Raw genomic sequence first — 20,081 nt, 5'->3', positions numbered from 1 at the left:
AGATTTAATAGGAAAGCTATCTGATCCCCAACCATTGATTGGGTAGAGCAGTTGGATCCAGTTGTAGATTCCCTCTCCAAACCTCATTTTGGACAGCACATCCACCATGTAGGTGTGCGATATCCTATTAAAGACCTTCTCCTGATCTAGGCTGATCAGGCAGGTGTCCACACCCCTGTTCCATACATAAGCAATTGTACCCCCGAGTAGTGCGAGGCTGTCAGAGATCTTCCTGCCGGGCACAGCGCAGGTCTGGTCAGGGTGGATCACCAACTCCAGAGCGGACCTGACCCAATTGGCAATGACCTTGGACAGAATCTTATAGCCCACATTCAACAGTGAGATGGGTCGCCAATTTCTAATTTCCTCCCTTTCGCCTTTGTGCTTGTAGATGAGGGTGATGATGCTTTTCCTCATGGATTCTGACATGTTGCCAGCCAGAAGCATACTCTCGTACACTTCTATCAGGTCTGGGCCAATCCAGTCGCACAGAGCCGAATGCAACTCAGCCGGCAAGCAGTCGCTTCTGGGAGTTTTACTCTTCTCGAAGGCCTTAGTCAGTTCATCAGGAGTTAACGGCTTGGCCAGACTCTCCTGTGTACTGTTGTTTAAGACCTTTGTGATAGAGGACAGGAAGGACTGGGAGGCTGTTGCTGTCTGTGGGCTTCACGTCATACAATCCGGCATAAAAGGATTTGTTGATCCTTCCTATTCATACACATTCCTCCCGTCTTACTGCTGTGTCACAAACTCTGAAAGATTGGAGAGGAACAACAATATGGAGACAGTTTGTCTCTAAAACTGAGGAAAATATGTTACCACTGAATATTTAGCTGTATTCGTTGATGAGACCAAGTTCCACTGGACAGCGTGCTGGTTCCTCCAGGTTCATCCTGCTCCTGGACCATTTTCCTGGAGGTGGGATTGTGGGGGGGCAGGACAGCAGCCCCACCCAGCCACAAGTGGAGGGTAGCTATGAGTATACGAATTCGTTGCAGCAGTAGGTGGTCAAAGGCCAATTGGGATTTCCCAGTTGGCCCCCGGGTGGTGGAGGATAGGACAGCTGCCTGGAGGTTGCCTCCCAGTAGCAGACTGAGGGGCCTGTGCAGGCTTAGAGGCTGGACTGCAGGCTGCCCTATGAAGCGGTTCCCCACAAACCCATATCCCACAACCTCCAACCTCAGGGGTGGACTAACTGCAAAGGCCTTCTTTTATTTTAAATTTGAAGTTAGAGCGCACCTCCATTTTGGGTGCTGCTTCCAAGCCATTGACCCTCCAGTAGAGCCCATCAGTTTTCCTTAATTAGATGGTGAGCTTGTCCTCTGGTCATTAATTAGCCAATGCAGGGAAAAAAATCACCAGTGAGTGACTGTTCCCTACACAGTGTGGGCTGCTGGCCCCCATTTCACCCTGAGAGGAGGGTCCTCAAGCCCACAGGAAAACCCTGCTCCTGGTCTTCAGTCACTGCCACAAACTCCACCCCTCAGGCCCGACTCCACCTCACTCCTTGGCAACTGTCTGATGCAGAATATTGCCCTTTAGGTTCTCTAAAAAGAGAAACGATGCCTGTATTTATATCATGCCTCAGGATATTGCAAAGTGCTTACGGCCAATGGATTACTTCTGCAATGGAGGTCACTTCTGTAGGTAAAAGCAACATACAGTTTGCAGGCAGCAAGGTTCCAATAATAGATGAATGAACAAGATCATTTAGACATTACATAACGTTATTTTAATAGCTTTATTATACATTTTAAATCAATTTTTAAAATACCAACCCTTAAATCATGATCAGCATGATTGTAAAGGCCAATCTTTGCTGATTGTATGAAGCAATCCAAAAGGTTATATTGTAAACTGGAGGTGTCAAAGAGCATGTGAATAATTCTAAGCAGCTTTGTCTTAAGAAAAAAAACCATTTTAATTATGTATTAAAAAAGGATTAAGGATTCTGCCCCACCACTCCCAATTATTTATTTATCAATACAAATCAATTTTTGCGCTTTCCTCCAATAATTGGAAAGGCTGAAGACATTGGGCTGGATTTTTAGCTCCCCCCGGGGCAGGAACAGAAATGGGCAGTTGAGGAATTTTGTGCCACCGGACAGCGTGCTGGTTCCCCCACATCCATCCTGATCCTGGGCCATTTTTGCGGAGGTGGGATTGTGTGGGGGGGTGGCAAGGGATTTGGGATTCGCTGCAGAGAGTCACTCAGACATCTCAATTAGGTGGACTTCATTCCGTAAAGGTTTGACAGCCAATAAAATCATACCACGTGCACCTTCACCAACAATAGCTGAAACTTAGTCAATCTTCGAGCATGCCTGTCAAACAAGCTGCTCACTTTGCCGGTCCGACCAGTTAAAGGGAATGAAAAATTCTCATCCATTTCCAAAAGATGAAAAGGTAAAAAAAAAATTAAAACCAGGTGTTAAATTCAGAACTGCCACATTTGCTGCTGGTTGACAATCAGATGAGAAACAAACATTTCCAGTAGATGGGACATGGCCTCTCAGTATAGTATACCCATTTATAATTTGCTAATTCACCCAATCTGATTATATTTCACCTAAAAAATGGCAAACTATAGAAAATCCGGATATTCTATTACTTGCTGGTATAGCAAGTTATTTCAATAAATCAAGAGGCTTATTAAACACAGAGGAGACAGTTCTCCTGATAATGGCACTTATCTTATTTACACATACCGTAATGCGACATTTCAATAAAAAGATAAAGATACACTCTGTACTGTACACATTTTAAAATACACAAGAAAAATTCAAAACATCTAAAAAAAATCAAATATCAATTATGACAAAAATTTGAGGACTTTCATCTTCGTGAATCTGCATTGCTGAGTATGTGATGGCTTTGACTTCAGTGCCCTGTAAAAGAGGAGAAACGGCTGGATCAATTTTATTCAATTTAGAAGTAGTAAGAGGAGATGTGCAAAGCGAAAATGAAAATGTTCTGGTCTTACCTGGGGGTGTTTGGCCAAATCAAACTGTTCTCCCCACCTTATAGGGGAAAAAAAGGAAGCACCTTAGGTCAGATTTCAGGTGAGCTAAGGAGGCTTCAACTTACTTACCAACAACTATCTTATCACAAACCTCCCATTAGGAAGAGTATTTTGAGATTCATCTCGATTCCCATTAAAGACAGGATAAAAGGTTGAATCTTCATAAAACACTAATCCAATGGACAAATTTAAATGAATTTCAATTGTGTCCAGCACGGTTTCACTTCTACAGACATAATGAATTGAAAGAACATGAACTCACACAAGTTAGAATCTAAGCAACGCTCTTAATAAGTCTGTATTTGGTGTTAGACCATTTTCAATGCTTAGATCTTGATTAAAAGTGAATCAAAATTAACTAATTTTCAATCCACCCATTAGATTTCTCCCCCCCCCGCCTCCTTTCTTACAAAATGGTTTCACTAGTGATATTCAAAGATTAAACAAACTTAAGGAGATTGGTTAAAAAAAAAAATCAACCCACATCATCAATAGAATAGCCACAGAATGAGAGCAAGATCAAGCAAACCGACCAAAAAGATTCACTACCCATCAAAATTTTCTACCAGTGATTTGGACCGAAGTTATGCTTGAAATAATAACTGCACTCATGGCTGTACCAATGAGAATTTTTTTTAAATAAAGTGTTGAAGATATCACTATTTGGAATAGAAATACAAAAAATATTAATCACCCGCTGAAACTTTAGGTCCTATCCCAACTCCTTGGTGTTCTGCTCCTACATTCTCTTGCTGAAGGAGCAACTAGACAGATATAAAAACAAAAAAACTGCGGATGCTGGAAATCCAAAACAAAAACAGAATTACCTGGAAAAACTCAGCAGGTCTGGCAGCATTGGCGGAGAAGAAAAGAGTTGACGTTTTGAGTCCTCATGACCCTTCGACAGAACTAGTTCTGTTGAAGGGCCATGAGGACTCGAAACGTCAACTCTTTTCTTCTCCGCCGATGCTGCCAGACCTGCTGAGTTTTTCCAGGTAATTCTGTTTTTGTTTTGAGCAGCCAGACAGCCCTGACTCAGGCTTCTGCAAACGTCACTGAAGCTGGTCACAAAGCAGTCAGACAGGTCAGTCTGGCAACTGGGTTCCTCCTTTTAAGAAACAGCATTGGCTGACACTTCTCCCACTAATAATGCAATTGCAATTTGTCACTTCATAAATCTCAGATAGAAAAATGCTTCCTGTCAGTATGTAAAAGCTTTAAACTTTAAAATAATAATACAACATAATTTAAAGCTGGAGGGGGTGGGTGTGTGTGTGTGTGTGTGGATGGATGGAAATGGGATATTTCAGTGATGGTGTACAAGGTCTAAGTGACCAGTTGGGCTCAGAGATTGCTAATTCTCTAAACCTGCTAGCAGTTAGGATTAACAGTCTATATGTCAAATTATTCAAGTTAATTACCATACGTACCCAATTGATCGGATCTTATAATTAACTCTATCCATATGAATCACTTTCATCTCCTAAAAAAGAGAAAAATCAAGAAAGTTAGAATAGCAACTTTAAAAACATTAACATGTATTAGAAATCAAATTCCTGATAAACTGCAGTAAATTTGTTGTTGAAATGTTACATTAGTTTGGACCATATAAAGGCAACACTTACAAAGCAAACCACAGCCATCTTGTGGCTGGTTGAATTATTTGGTCAAGCAAAATACTCCCTACTGAAAATGGAACTTTTCTTTTTGAAATTCATAATTATGGTAGCTCCTTTGGTAGTTAAATTCATCAAAGCAGTAAATCGCGCAGGCAAGTTCCAGATCCCAGTTGCAGTACGGTGTTAGCTAATTGCAGACAAGGGTGCCCTGTATCACAAGCAGCCTCAGCACCCCAGATTAGGGAAGGGAAAATTGCAGCCTCTACTTGAGTGGCATGTGTGTGGTGATCAACTGAAGATAGAAATTAGGTCAAATGTGATGCCCCCACAGCTGAATGAGGCTGCCAACGCTCAGTGTTTTACGTTTAGATGTGAAACATGTGACCAAAGGCACCCACACAACTGCACTCGCGCAAAGAGGCAATGTCTTTGAGAGAGAAAAACACTACGCAAGCAATGCCAGAAAGTGACGTTAGGCTAATATCACAACATGGTATGTTAGAGTGCTCAGATGCAAGTTTATGGTCATGTTTTTCTGCACAGCAAGTTTGCAAATGTAGCTAGACTTAAGTGTTTGCAATGTGGAGGGGATGGGAAAACAATAATAGGTCTTTCTGAACAGTACTTGCATTTTTATTCACAGAAAATACATGCCGCAATAGTCAAAAATTAAGTTAAAACAATTGAAATTTTAGACCAGATTTTCCTAAGAACATATTATTTGCTGGCTTTCAGATGTTATTTCGCAGAATAATTCATAATTTTAAATCCTGGGTCCACATAGCAAATCAGCTGCACAAAGACATGGATTAGAGATAGAATCTCAATAACCTCAGCTGCTTTACAAAATCTAATGGTACTGCAAAGATTGTAAATGTATTTTAACATTGTCCAACCCCCTTACCCCACTGGCAGCCATGCTTCAGGTGCCTGGTGCTCAAATTCCATCTCTAAACCCCTCTGCTTCGTCATCTCCCTCTCTTCCTTAAAAATCAATGACTTTGACCACGCTTTTAGCTGTCCTTCCTAATCCCTTTCTTTAGTTTGATGACTGATATCCTGTGTGTTTCTGGAACATCACAGGATCTTAGGGATGTTATAAATGCAAGCTGTTGTTTCAAGAACACTCTTTTACTTCTTCTTTTCATTGTCTCAGTCTTTACTAGGTATCCTCCAGTACCAAGTGGTTATTTTTCATGTGCCTGTAGGAAGTTAAGGGGTAGTTTCAACCTAAGCCACCTGGTGGGATGACGATAGGATTGGGTCAGCCACCCATTTTACACCCTGCCTGATTTTACTCTATCAAAACTGAACAGAGTGTAAACCAGATGGATAACCCAATCTGGTCAATTTTCTACTGGGCACAGGAGGTTAAAGTTAGCCCTGATCGTTAACTGCAGGGCCCTCTGTGAGCGTAATCTCATCCTTCCTTGACATCCACATGTGTACTTTCAATTCATTTGCTCACTGTCTTCAGTAACTGAACTATTGGATGAGCAAATCCAAGCTCTTTGGAAAGCTTGTAATGCCTGTGTAACACTTTCGTTAAGGCAACAGTAAGGCAGATTTTTAAATGCCCAGGCAAAGAAACATGGTACCCTGACAATCCAATTCAAAGTGAATCGTCTTAACTTCAGTGCTTTGTAGACAGCAGCTTGAGGCGTAGATGCTGAAGGCTTTTCACACATGCTAGATCTTAAAATGCCTGCCCTTACACATAGCCTTTGCTCCTTTATAGATATTTTCCCCTCTGAATTCAAATTCCCATTGTTTCACTATGTCTTTGGACTTTACCTTTCTGAGAATAAAAATCTCACACAGATTACCAAAACATTGGTTATCCTCAGGGAGGGGCTAGGTTGTCATCATGCCCTTTGGAACACAATCTCATGTTGCTATTGTAAACACATCATTAGCCACACGTAATGTATTGGTCAAGCCTGCTGGCACCATGACATGTAAAACATAAGCTCGACACTAAATAATGTAATTCCATAAATCTCTACTGGACCACTTTCAGGCACCACCACCTTCTCAAGGGCAATTAGGGACGGGCAATAAATGCCAGCGATGCCCACATCCTGTGAATTAATAAAAATAGGTCCAAATTTGCAGAATTACATTTATTTCTCAGTACTCATCACAGGCACAGTTCTAATTTTCCAATTCATTCCTACCGCTGTACAAACAGTGCTTAATGTGATAAATTCTAATGTCAATTCACATTGGTCTTATTTCCATCTTAAAATAATTCACTGACCCTTGGAATGAAAAACATCTCAGCACTGAACTGATAGAGCCATTCATCCATGAAATTATAGAGCAGAGACAGCATGTCATGCCCTAGAAGAAAACAGACAAAACAAATATGAAAATTAGGTTAGAATTACTGTTTGGTATATTTCATGTCATGCAAGCACATCCAGAACTACAGACAAAGAACTGGAGAATATACTGAATTCTGGTGACTAACTAGAGTTGGTACCATGCTTACACCTGGAACATCGACTTGTCTCTTCTCTCCACAGATACTAATGTGATCTGTTGCATGCTTTCAGTGTTATGGCATAGCCAATGGTAAACGCTGAGTTATTCAAATCCCAGAGGAAAACTTGAAACAACTGCCACAACTTGTTTCACGATTTGTATAAATTTAAATGTGTGCCTTGAATTCTATAGTAATAAGATCGTCAAGTTTTATAGGTTTTTACAAAACTAGATTAAACATTTATTGAGAGAAATAATTTTAAGCACATATGTCTGCAAGTTACTACAACTTCTAAATCCCCTACTTAATCTGAGTCCCAGTAACACTTTCGTTAAGGCAACAGTAAGGCAGATTTTTAAATGCCCAGGCAAAGAAACATGGTACCCTGACAATCCAATTCAAAGTGAGTCGTCTTAACTTCAGTGCTTTGTAGACAGCAGCTTGAGGCGTAGATGCTGAAGGCTTTTCACACATGCTAGATCTTAAAATGCCTGCCCTTACACATAGCCTTTGCTCCTTTATAGATATTTTCCCCTCTGAATTCAAATTCCCATTGTTTCACTATGTATTTGGACTGTACCTTTCTGAGAATAAAAATCTCACACAGTACTAAGTTTTACCAGTAATTTTTGGGAAAAAACAAACACAGTTTCTAAACTTCACCAGGCTAGGTGACACATTTTGCACTCTCTCTTTTGAAAACAATCTAGTCTGCTTTATTTAAAAATGCAAGTGTTCCCTTGACACTCACGTTTACCTACTTGACATTTCAAAATTAGCTCCATCTTCTAACACATCAAAGCCTTCAGACCAGCTGCCTTTAATCCAATTAACGTGCACATGCACACACCACTACTTTACAATAAATTCCAATAACATTGTGAGAATTATTATATCTTTCTGACATCAGTATTTCCCATTTTTGTTGCAGTCATAAATGTATTCGAAAACAGATATTCAGCTGTCAGTTCACAGTAGATATGAGAAAAAAACTAATGCCTATTCAAATTGTGTTCTGAGCAGCACCATTACTCGTGGTTATAGAAGCTGATTAGGGACTATTTAATCAAGTTTTTTGTTGACTATTGATGGGCTTCTACACAGCAGACACTTGGTGGCAAGAAAATTCCCAAGAGTACAGTGTCAAGAGCTCTGAAGACATTGCCTCGTAAACAACTTCAAATCAGCATCCTCACAATGATTGAGTAATTATATAACAAAGAACAGCTTTTCAAATTAGAGTCTCTGGGGTGTCTGAGATGGGAATTTTAGGAGGTCTGCAAGGCCATTAGACCCCTGTTCATTTGCCACCAATTTCTGTATTTTTCAGTATTTGTTGACATATTAGCCTAAAATTTCAGTCACCAGGTACTAATAAATATTTTCCGCAACTGTAGCATTGATTTTCTTTGGGATTGGGAATTCCATTGTATAGGTGGTGTGAAATGCCAGCTGCCAATCTGGAACGCTGACACTATTCCAGTGAGGGGTGACTCAAACCTGGATGGAACTACCAGGGGATGCTGTTCCTAGGCTGATTCAGGAATTCACCTCCAGTGGATACAGCTGAACTTATACCTGAAAACAGACCTAGATCCTGTTCCAGGAATTAAGGCACTGCTGACTGTAACAGATTATCTCTACCAAATACCCCTCAATTTCCTGAGAATAAATTTTAATTGGCATCTCCCCAGCAGAATGATAGGGCAGCATTTCAACTTCCACACCTTCAGAGAGATGAATGACTCTGTTGTGCCACTACAGACGTAAGCAACCACCTAACATATTCCAAATGACTCTACTTGGAACAGGATACAATGGTGGAAGATCCACCCTACCTGACATCAGTCCCTGCAAACTGTCTGCACAACTGTTAGAGGCACACAACAGGTGCAGATGAACTTCTGATTTAAAAGTAACAGACAATAAGCAGCCACACCACTGTTTGTTCCACCCACTCCCAGGAATTTGATTGCAATTTGAGTAAGTATCACACTGGTTGTATCATCGTAACTGGGTGGGGATTTGGGTGGCAGTACACTGTGGAAATTAGAAAAAAATCCCTTGTTGATCTCAGAGCAAACAAAAATAGATTTATCATGTTTATTGTGCCAAGTATTTGCGTGGGAAAACTTGGTGTGACTCAGTGTCTTGAAGCTATTAATGTTTCTAATATTATTGGAAAATATTTTTCTTTTAAAATAGAGGTTTAGTCTGTGGGTGCTTCTTAACTGGATTAAAGCCAGCTAGTCTGGGTGCTTTTGATGTGTGCTAGTTTTGAGATGTAAGAGGGGTAGAGTGCATTTGCAATTTTTTTGAATAGAGCTTTCAGGAAGTGGGATGAAATCTGGCACCTAGCTAGCAGAAGCAATATGTTTACATTACTAATAAAATTGGTATGAAAAGGCTTTTGTTAGAAGGGGTGGAGTGCAAAGAGGCTGGTGATACAATGAGAACTTACGTTCAATGAGCTGTGCTAGGTATAACCGATATCAGTTTTCCGTGTGTGCAAGGCAGAGGCAATGTAAAGATTAAAGTAGCTGTAAGCCTACAACTGTCTCCACAGGAACCAAAGTGAGAAGAACCTCATTTTGAATTCGTAAGGTGAAAATGTTTTGCCTGGTGTCTGGTTAAGTCTATGGGTTGCTGCTGCCTTAATGAAAATCAGCCTGGGAATTTGTTAAAAGTTATGATAGTAGTAATTTGTAGCCATGTGTATATATATTTAACTTGTGTAAATTAATAAAATGTTTCATTTAGTATAATATAAAACCTCCTGAGAACTGTGATCTGATTCTTGAATTTAGAGTTGCATCTCAAACATACCACTTATGTAGGTTATGACAGTTGTTTAAGTTTCCCTCTGGGATTTTTAATGAACTCAGCTTTACAACCAATGGGTCATAACACTCAATGACATAAGTTTATCCATCAATTTGGCCCAATCATTTTTCAAAGCAATAGAATGCCATTGTCATCTATCTTAGCCTTAAACAAACTTTATAATCACTTGCTATCAGATGAAGTATGTAACCAGTGGTTAGTTATTACTGGCATTAAAATGTTACTAATAGGCAGGACCACTCTGATAGCACAATGGGTATCCATCAAATGACTAGGATATTTATGAGGCCAGACCAGGTTCTCCAATTCCCACCTCTTTCCTTCCTATTGAATGTACCTTACTGTCACTTCTTGTATCCTTAAACAGTTGAACAGAGACTAGGGACTCAGCATACAAGTGTAGTAACCTGTCTCCAGCTTTGTGGATTGATAAAGCAATATGTGGCCTCATATGTGGATCATGGTCTGTCTTTCCTTGTAACTGAACTGTACTGTACCTATTAAGTTCATTCTTCTGCATTATTAAAAAATAAGATTGTGTTTTTAGCCCAAACTATTGATCGTACAGATTCTTCCCCCACCCAAAATGCACAAATCTTTTATCTTCCACATTTTTCCCCTTTCGTCCAAACTTCATTTGGCAGACAACTGGGCAAGCAAAGTTTTTTCAAGGCCAAACTCAACCCTGGCAACTGCGGGAATACAGCCTGCAGATGTGAGGCAATTGATGCCCTGTAACCTCTCATCTTCATCTCCAAAGGAATTTGATACATGCAAAATAGTGCAGATGAAACCAAAGCAGCTGAACAAACCACCATGACTTGTCTGTTAGCGTCTAAAGGACATTTGTGTACAAATTTTATTTACTGAAAATTTATATAATTATGGTCATTATGGTGCATACTAAATCACCATGATTACCTTCAGCTTCTACTTCAATTGTTGTTATGGGTTGCACAGTTTCAATGTCAGTCATATAACCGAACATGGCCATAACAACCTGTTCAAACGCCTCTTCTAATGTATCGCCCCATGAATGTAACCTGTAAAAAAGGAGAAATTTCAGGGCCTTGGAACTGAAAGTTTATTGCTTCATAAAAGTTACACACAGATCACCAATTCTGTTCCACACCGATCATGAACTCTGAAGCTAGTACCTGTCAATTTTCTTTCAATTACAAATCACAAACAGCCAACAAGAAAGCATTTTGCTGAAAAATCCATATCATAGACTGGTATGACAACGTATTGCAGAATAAACAATAAAAGCCCATTTTCAATCCATCTGTTAGTTTTGAAGAATGGCATCCACTCAAAATGCTGGCTGATTTTTTTTTTAAAAGAGCTGGTGAAGCTGTGGTGTTTTTCTAACAGTTACTGCTTTTATTTCAGCTGGTTTATCACAGATGTAATTTCATCCACATCTGCAGATTTCCCAAGCAACATCTTGACTTGAACACAGGATACAATTATTTGAAAAGATAAAAAACATTCTGCCCAGAGTTATCTATTGCAACAGGCAGCAAGCTATATATAAGAATGATTAAAATGCAATGCAAATGGGTATTGTCCAATATGCTTATGTGATAAGAGTATATAGTAGCATATAGTATCTTAGGCTTTATTAATAGGAGCACTGATGACAAAAGGAAGGAGGCTATGTTGAACTTGTATAAGACACTAGTTAGGATTCATATGGAGTACTGCATCTAGCTCTAGGCATCATACTTGAGTAAGGATGTGAAGGCATTGGAGAGAGCACAGAAGAGATTCACAAGAATGATTCCCGGGCTGAAGAATTTTAGTTATGAGGATAGATTTGAGAAGTTGGGACTGTTTTCCTTGGAGAAAAGGTGGCTGAGGGGAGACTTGATAGAGGTATTCAAGATCCTGAAGAGTATGGACAGGGTAAATAGTGAGAAAATGTTCCCACTCAAGAGAACATCAAGAAGTAGGAGTAGGAATGATGTGAGGAAAAACATTTTCACCCAGAGGGTGGCTGGAGTCTTTGAACAAACTTCCTGAAAGGGTGGAGACACGTTTGATCGAGGTATTCAAAAGGGAATTGGATTGCTACCTGAAAAGAGAGAATGTGCAAGGTTACGGGGGTAAGGCAGGGGGGTGAGATTAGGTGGAATGCTCTTTTAGAGACCCAGTGCACACTTGGGCTGAATGGCCTCCTTCTGCATTGTAAAGATACTACGATGCATTCAAAGTAATTTAAAATTACTCCCACCAGCACCATCACCAGTGAGGTCTGAAAGCACTCCAGTGTTGATGTTGTTCAAAACGCTTTTTGTAGATACAGTTCAAGTTTGAGAGGTCAGAATCTAAATTATAATACTGCATACTTATCATAATTTGAGTGGAAAAACAGAACTCTTTACATGCCTGATTTTAAATGAAAATCTCAGTGGCAACACTGGATCAACTTTGGCCCTCCATTATGATAATCCTCATGCAGGTTTACATGATCCAGTAAAAGTGACTAAATTTCAGGGACCCATTGCTGTTATTAGACAGAAGTTATTATTTTTCCTGGGAAGGGGATAGAGATTGAGTATTTTGTTTAAACATGCAGTAAACTTTTGGAATTCTTAGCGCTATAAGATTAATCATTATGGTTGACAGGAGTAAACATTATTTAGTTGTCTTTTTAATTAAAGTTGATCAAACAGCAGTACTTTTAACAAGACAGCCAGGAACGCAATTTTAAAAATATAGCCAAATCAAAGCCAATTGAATATTTTATTGCAACACAAGGTATTAGATTCTTTATCGGGAAGGCGATGCAACATTGTGTAGTATTCACTGTGGAATCTCACGGTTGCAATGAATGCCATCATGAATCATACAATTTAGATATTACAAGTTACTTCCTGAATGTCAAAGAATTATATTCCAAAGCTGCACTCACTTTTAAGTATAAGTAGTTTGTTTAAAATTAGTATTTGAAGAACTTACTGTACATCTGCAGTGTGGTCCAAGTCTAAGGAGAAAAAAATTTACAAAAATTGAAAGCTAACTATTAATTTAATCCATCTTCAAGGACTTATAATATATCTGAATACAATATGCAGAAGCCAAGCTGATTCACTATATCAAAGAAAAATTTGTACTGTGGCCTATAGTCATCTAATTTATCCACACTACTGGAAGCAATATTGGAATTTTTGTTCTTACTTACTGGTGACTTAATTGCACTTCATTACCATGAATTATATTGATTCAGGTACTGTTACCCAGGGTCCCCAACAGAGAGGTCACATCTTATTGTCTGATGATACACAAGGGGCTGAATGTCCAGGGTGGTGATTAGCTCATTCTGCTTTTCCCCACTCGACATTTACGTCTACTATCCAAGTCAGGCCACTGGATCACAATCAGAAGCCGGAATAAAGTGAGATTCCATTGAATTTCCCAGTGTCCAGACCCGATTGCAGCCTTCTTAATCTGGCTAAGAGCACGTAATGCAATACTGACTAAGAATCAAATCTGTAGCCCGTGATAAAGGTCATCACATAAACATTAGTTCTTTCTCTCTCCACAGATGTTGCCTGATCTGCTGGGCATTTCCAGCGCTTTCTGTTTTTACGAAACCTGTAACCTTCCTGGCCTGTATGGGTCAATAAAACACTGAGCAATCCATTTAGCTAATAACATCATTGGGTAACGTTTGGATCATAAACTTGAAACTAATTCTCAGGGGAAACAAAATGATTAAACACAATAGGCAACTCAGTGTATGGAGCCCAATCTATGTAAGCTATTCCCCTGAAGGGAAACAAAAATCAATGAGGGGGTTTTATGACAGGTCAAAAGGGCTATGTTTCTTGAAACATGACTTAAACTAAAGTGTCATAACTAGAGTCCAACAAAATGAGACTTGAAAATAGCACATTATTCTCCTGACTGAGGTATTTGACAGCATTTGTAAAAACATTTGTTATTGTGAGCTCAATTATTCAGAATCTAAAATCAGAAGATTCATTAGAGTCAACAGGAGTTTTAATGTCAAGGCATATAAATTCCTTCCTTAGTTACAAATCCCTCTCCCTCCAACCAATCTTGTTCACTCTATCCAGGATCCCCAGATACACGCGCAAACACAATCTATTTCACCAGTGTCACGGAGGTGAAGAAAAATAGGGGAAGTGTAAAATTTTGATAACTTGAGTTTTAGTAATTGTTTGGAAGTAGTGACGTTTCCTCAGAGAAAATACAAATATTCTGGGAATTTAATTGGTTTTAAAACATCAGAGTAGCTATGTGTCCCACCCCAGCCTTATTCCAACCCCAATCTCCTTACTCATCCTCCTCAACCCCACCTCACCCTACACACCTATCACCCTCAATCTCTGCCAACCCTCCCCCCACTCAACCCTTAGCCCCATCATAGCAATCCCCATACCCACTACATCCCCAACAGCCCCAAAACACCATTCCCAATCCCAAAATGCCTCCCCAATCCCAAAATGCCTCCCCAATCCCATAACCCCAAAACTCCAACCCCCAAAACTCCAACCCTAACCCCCAAAACTCCTCCCTGCCGCCCCCAAAACTCCTCCCTGCCGCCCCCAAAACTCCTCCCTGCCGCCCCCAAAACTCCTCCCTGCCGCCCCCAAAACTCCTCCCTGCCGCCCCCAAAACTCCTCCCTGCCGCCCCCAAAACTCCAACCCTAACCCCCAAAACTCCTCCCTGCCGCCCCCAAAACTCCTCCCTGCCGCCCCCAAAACTCCAGCCCTAACCCCTAAAACTCCTCCCTGCCACCCCCAAAACTCCAACCCTAACCCCCAAAACTCCTCCCTGCCGCCCCCAAAACTCCTCCCTGCCGCCCCCAAAACTCCTCCCTGCCGCCCCCCAAAACTCCTCCCTGCCGCCCCCCAAAACTCCTCCCTGCCGCCCCCCAAAACTCCTCCCTGCCGCCCCCCAAAACTCCTCCCTGCCGCCCCCCAAAACTCCTCCCTGCCGCCCCCGAAAACTCCTCCCTGCCGCCCCCCAAAACTCCTCCCTGCCGCCCCCCAAAACTCCTCCCTGCCGCCCCCCAAAACTCCTCCCTGCCGCCCCCCAAAACTCCTCCCTGCCGCCCCCCAAAACTCCTCCCTGCCGCCCCCCAAAACTCCTCCCTGCCGCCCCCCAAAACTCCTCCCTGCCGCCCCCCAAAACTCCTCCCTGCCGCCCCCCAAAACTCCTCCCTGCCGCCCCCCAAAACTCCTCCCTGCCGCCCCCCAAAACTCCTCCCTGCCGCCCCCCAAAACTCCTCCCTGCCGCCCCCCAAAACTCCAACCCTAACCCCCAAAACTCCTCCCTGCCGCCCCCCAAAACTCCTCCCTGCCGCCCCCCAAAACTCCTCCCTGCCGCCCCCCAAAACTCCTCCGTGCCGCCCCCCAAAACTCCTCCCTGCCGCCCCCCAAAACTCCTCCCTGCCGCCCCCCAAAACTCCTCCCTGCCGCCCCCCAAAACTCCTCCCTGCCGCCCCCCAAAACTCCTCCCTGCCGCCCCCCAAAACTCCTCCCTGCCGCTCCCCAAAACTCCTCCCTGCCGCCCCCCAAAACTCCTCCCTGCCGCCCCCCAAAACTCCTCCCTGCCGCCCCCCAAAACTCCTCCCTGCCGCCCCCCAAAACTCCTCCCTGCCGCCCCCCAAAACTCCTCCCTGCCGCCCCCCAAAACTCCTCCCTGCCGCCCCCCAAAACTCCTCCCTGCCGCCCCCCAAAACTCCTCCCTGCCGCCCCCCAAAACTCCTCCCTGCCGCCCCCCAAAACTCCTCCCTGCCGCCCCCCAAAACTCCTCCCTGCCGCCCCCCAAAACTCCTCCCTGCCGCCCCCCAAAACTCCTCCCTGCCGCCCCCCAAAACTCCTCCCTGCCGCCCCCCAAAACTCCTCCCTGCCGCCCCCAAAACTCCAACCCTAACCCCCAAAACTCCTCCCTGCCGCCCCCAAAACTCCAACCCTAACCCCCAAAACTCCAACCCTAACCCCCAAAACTCCTCCCTGCCGCCCCCAAAACTCCAACCCTAACCCCCAAAACTCCAACCCTAACCCCCAAAACTCCAACCCTAACCCCCAAAATTCCTCCCTGCCGCCCCCAAAACTCCAACCCTAACCCCCAAAACTCCTCCCTGCCGCCCCCAAAACTCCTCCCTGCCGCCCCCAAAACTCCAACCCTAACCCCCAAAACTCCAACCCTAACCCCCAAAACTCCTCCCTGCCGCCCCCAAAACTCCTCCCTGCCGCCCCCAAAACTCCAACCCTAACCCCAAAACTCCTCCCTGCCGCCCCCAAAACTCCTCCCTGCCGCCCCCAAAACTCCAACCCTAACCCCCAAAACTCCTCCCTGCCGCCCCCAAAACTCCTCCCTGCCGCCCCCAAAACTCCAACCCTAACCCCCAAAACTCCTCCCTGCCGCCCCCAAAACTCCAACCCTAACCCCCAAAACTCCTCCCTGCCGCCCCCAAAACTCCTCCCTGCCGCCCCCAAAACTCCAACCCTAACCCCAAAACTCCTCCCTGCCGCCCCCAAAACTCCTCCCTGCCGCCCCCAAAACTCCTCCCTGCCGCCCCCAAAACTCCTCCCTGCCGCCCCCAAAACTCCTCCCTGCCGCCCCCAAAACTCCAACCCTAACCCCCAAAACTCCAACCCTAACCCCCAAAACTCCTCCCTGCCGCCCCCAAAACTCCAACCCTAACCCCCAAAACTCCAACCCTAACCCCCAAAATTCCTCCCTGCCGCCCCCAAAACTCCAACCCTAACCCCCAAAACTCCTCCCTGCCGCCCCCAAAACTCCAACCCTAACCCCCAAAACTCCTCCCTGCCGCCCCCAAAACTCCTCCCTGCCGCCCCCAAAACTCCAACCCTAACCCCCAAAACTCCTCCCTGCCGCCCCCAAAACTCCTCCCTGCCGCCCCCAAAACTCCTCCCTGCCGGCCCCAAAACTCCAACCCTAACCCCCAAAACTCCTCCCTGCCGCCCCCAAAACTCCAACCCTAACCCCCAAAACTCCTCCCTGCCGCCCCCAAAACTCCTCCCTGCCGCCCCCAAAACTCCAACCCTAACCCCTAAAACTCCTCCCTGCCGCCCCCAAAACTCCTCCCTGCCGCCCCCAAAACTCCTCCCTGCCGCCCCCAAAACTCCTCCCTGCCGCCCCCAAAACTCCTCCCTGCCGCCCCCAAAACTCCTCCCTGCCGCCCCCAAAACTCCTCCCTGCCGCCCCCAAAACTCCTCCCTGCCGCCCCCAAAACTCCTCCCTGCCGCCCCCAAAACTCCTCCCTGCCGCCCCCAAAACTCCTCCCTGCCGCCCCCAAAACTCCTCCCTGCCGCCCCCAAAACTCCTCCCTGCCGCCCCCAAAACTCCAACCCTAACCCCCAAAACTCCAACCCTAACCCCCAAAACTCCAACCCTAACCCCCAAAACTCCAACCCTAACCCCCAAAACTCCAACCCTAACCCCCAAAACTCCAACCCTAACCCCCAAAACTCCAACCCTAACCCCCAAAACTCCAACCCTAACCCCCAAAACTCCAACCCTAACCCCCAAAACTCCAACCCTAACCCCCAAAACTCCAACCCTAACCCCCAAAACTCCAACCCTAACCCCCAAAACTCCAACCCTAACCCCCAAAACTCCAACCCTAACCCCCAAAACTCCAACCCTAATCCCTAAAACTCCTCCCTGCCGCCCCCAAAACTCCAACCCTAACCCCCAAAACTCCAACCCTAACCCCCAAAACACCAACCCTAACCCCCAAAACTCCAACCCTAACCCCTAAAACTCCAACCCTAACCCCTAAAACTCCTCCCTGCCGCCCCCAAAACTCCAACCCTAACCCCCAAAACTCCTCCCTGCCGCCCCCAAAACTCCAACCCTAACCCCCAAAACTCCAACCCTAACCCCCAAAACTCCAACCCTAACCCCCAAAACTCCAACCCTAACCCCCAAAACTCCTCCCTGCCGCCCCCAAAACTCCAACCCTAACCCCCAAAACTCCAACCCTAACCCCCAAAACTCCAACCCTAACCCCCAAAACTCCTCCCTGCCGCCCCCAAAACTCCAACCCTAACCCCCAAAACTCCTCCCTGCCGCCCCCAAAACTCCAACCCTAACCCCCAAAACTCCAACCCTAACCCCCAAAACTCCAACCCTAACCCCCAAAACTCCAACCCTAACCCCCAAAACTCCAACCCTAACCCCCAAAACTCCTCCCTGCCGCCCCCAAAACTCCAACCCTAACCCCCAAAACTCCTCCCTGCCGCCCCCAAAACTCCAACCCTAACCCCCAAAACTCCAACCCTAACCCCCAAAACTCCTCCCTGCCGCCCCCAAAACTCCAACCCTAACCCCCAAAACTCCTCCCTGCCGCCCCCAAAACTCCAACCCTAACCCCCAAAACTCCAACCCTAACCCCCAAAACTCCTCCCTGCCGCCCCCAAAACTCCAACCCTAACCCCCAAAACTCCTCCCTGCCGCCCCCCAAAACTCCAACCCTAACCCCCAAAACTCCAACCCTAACCCCCAAAACTCCAACCCTAACCCCCAAAACTCCTCCCTGCCGCCCCCCAAAACTCCAACCCTAACCCCCAAAACTCCTCCCTGCCACCCCCCAAAACTCCAACCCTAACCCCCAAAACTCCAACCCTAACCCCCAAAACTCCAACCCTAACCCCCAAAACTCCAACCCTAACCCCCAAAACTCCAACCCTAACCCCCAAAACTCCAACCCTAACCCCCAAAACTCCTCCCTGCCGCCCCCAAAACTCCAACCCTAACCCCCAAAACTGCAACCCTAACCCCTAAAACTCCAACCCTAACCCCCAAAACTCCAACCCTAACCCCCAAAACTCCAACCCTAACCCCCAAAACTCCAACCCTAACCCCCAAAACTCCTCCCTGCCGCCCCCCAAAACTCCTCCCTGCCGCCCCCCCAAAACTCCAACCCTAACCCCCAAAACTCCAACCCTAACCCCCAAAACTCCAACCCTAACCCCTAAAACTCCTCCCTGCCGCCCCCAAAACTCCAACCCTAACCCCCAAAACTCCAACCCTAACCCCCAAAACTCCTCCCTGCCGCCCCCAAAACTCCAACCCTAACCCCCAAAACTCCAACCCTAACCCCCAAAACTCCTCCCTGCCGCCCCCAAAACTACAACCCTAACCCCCAAAACTCCAACCCTAACCCCCAAAACTCCTCCCTGCCGCCCCAAAACTCCTCCCTGCCGCCCCCAAAACTCCAACCCTAACCCCCAAAACTCCTCCCTGCCGCCCCCAAAACTCCTCCCTGCCGCCCCCAAAACTCCAACCCTAACCCCCAAAACTCCAACCCTAACCCCCAAAACTCCAACCCTAACCCCCAAAACTCCAACCCTAACCCCCAAAACTCCTCCCTGCCGCCCCCAAAACTCCAACCCTAACCCCCAAAACTCCTCCCTGCCGCCCCCAAAACTCCTCCCTGCCGCCCCCAAAACTCCAACCCTAACCCCCAAAACTCCAACCCTAACCCCCAAAACTCCAACCCTAACCCCCAAAACTCCTCCCTGCCGCCCCCAAAACTCCAACCCTAACCCCCAAAACTCCAACCCTAACCCCCAAAACTCCAACCCTAACCCCCAAAACTCCTCCCTGCCGCCCCCAAAACTCCAACCCTAACCCCCAAAACTCCTCCCTGCCGCCCCCAAAACTCCAACCCTAACCCCCAAAACTCCAACCCTAACCCCCAAAACTCCTCCCTGCCGCCCGGCCAGTTTAAGCTGTACCCATTGGCCAAATTTAAACGCCTTCAGCGGAAATTGGGCACGGGCCCTGCCACCCCCTCAGCTCCAACGTGAACCAGCTGGTGAGCAAGGCACGAGCAGAGAGCGGTTCACCTACATTCATACTTCTTACTGACGGGGGGATATTTCGCTTTAACCGCTTTCTGCGCTACGCTCAGGTCATATTCCCTGTCGTCCATCACTCGGCGTCCGCCGGCCGCTAAGAACGTGTGCGCATGCGTGTGATCAGAACAGACCCCCCCCCCCCCCCCTCACACACACCATCACCCACCTCGTGCCACTGATTGGCTAACCGGGGCGTCAATTATCCCGGAAGCTCGGCGTTGATCGGTCACCTCGAAAG

The 20,081-nt window shown here is 45.6% G+C and overlaps 1 protein-coding gene across 4 annotated transcripts; it reads right to left on the bottom strand.

Moving 5' to 3' along the window:
- Nucleotides 1–1,722: 1,722 nt before the first annotated feature.
- Nucleotides 1,723–19,966, bottom strand: zbtb8os (zinc finger and BTB domain containing 8 opposite strand). 4 transcript variants are annotated; one of them, XM_041213688.1, is made up of 7 exons: nucleotides 19,836–19,966; nucleotides 12,938–12,962; nucleotides 10,895–11,016; nucleotides 6,902–6,984; nucleotides 4,453–4,505; nucleotides 2,984–3,020; nucleotides 1,723–2,888 (listed from the first exon to the last, which is right to left on the bottom strand). In XM_041213688.1, exons 1-7 carry the CDS (start codon nucleotides 19,915–19,917, stop codon nucleotides 2,802–2,804), a joined length of 489 nt encoding a protein of 162 aa, XP_041069622.1. In that variant the 5' UTR covers nucleotides 19,918–19,966; the 3' UTR covers nucleotides 1,723–2,801. The 4 variants fall into 4 exon arrangements, with proteins under 4 accessions (XP_041069622.1, XP_041069624.1, XP_041069625.1 ...); XM_041213690.1 differs by having other exon boundaries at nucleotides 19,844–19,948; XM_041213691.1 differs by having other exon boundaries at nucleotides 12,891–12,962; nucleotides 19,836–19,886.
- Nucleotides 19,967–20,081: the final 115 nt, after the last annotated feature.

This window comes from Carcharodon carcharias, chromosome 19, assembly GCF_017639515.1.
Source record: "Carcharodon carcharias isolate sCarCar2 chromosome 19, sCarCar2.pri, whole genome shotgun sequence".
NCBI classification, from domain to species: domain Eukaryota; kingdom Metazoa; phylum Chordata; class Chondrichthyes; order Lamniformes; family Lamnidae; genus Carcharodon; species Carcharodon carcharias.
This window is presented reverse-complemented; position numbering and strand designations above follow the sequence as displayed.

Bases quoted from the DNA above. Each gene is read 5' to 3' on its own strand.
- zbtb8os (XM_041213688.1), bottom strand. From the start codon at position 19,917: ATGGACGACAGGGAATATGACCTGAGCGTAGCGCAGAAAGCGGTTAAA. The intron at 12,963-19,835 runs GTAGGTGAACCG...TTTTCTCCTTAG, and splicing joins CGTCAGTAAGAAGTATGAAT to ACTTGGACCACACTGCAGAT. The intron at 6,985-10,894 runs GTAATCATGGTG...GTTTTCTTCTAG, and splicing joins AATTGAAGTAGAAGCTGAAG to GGCATGACATGCTGTCTCTG.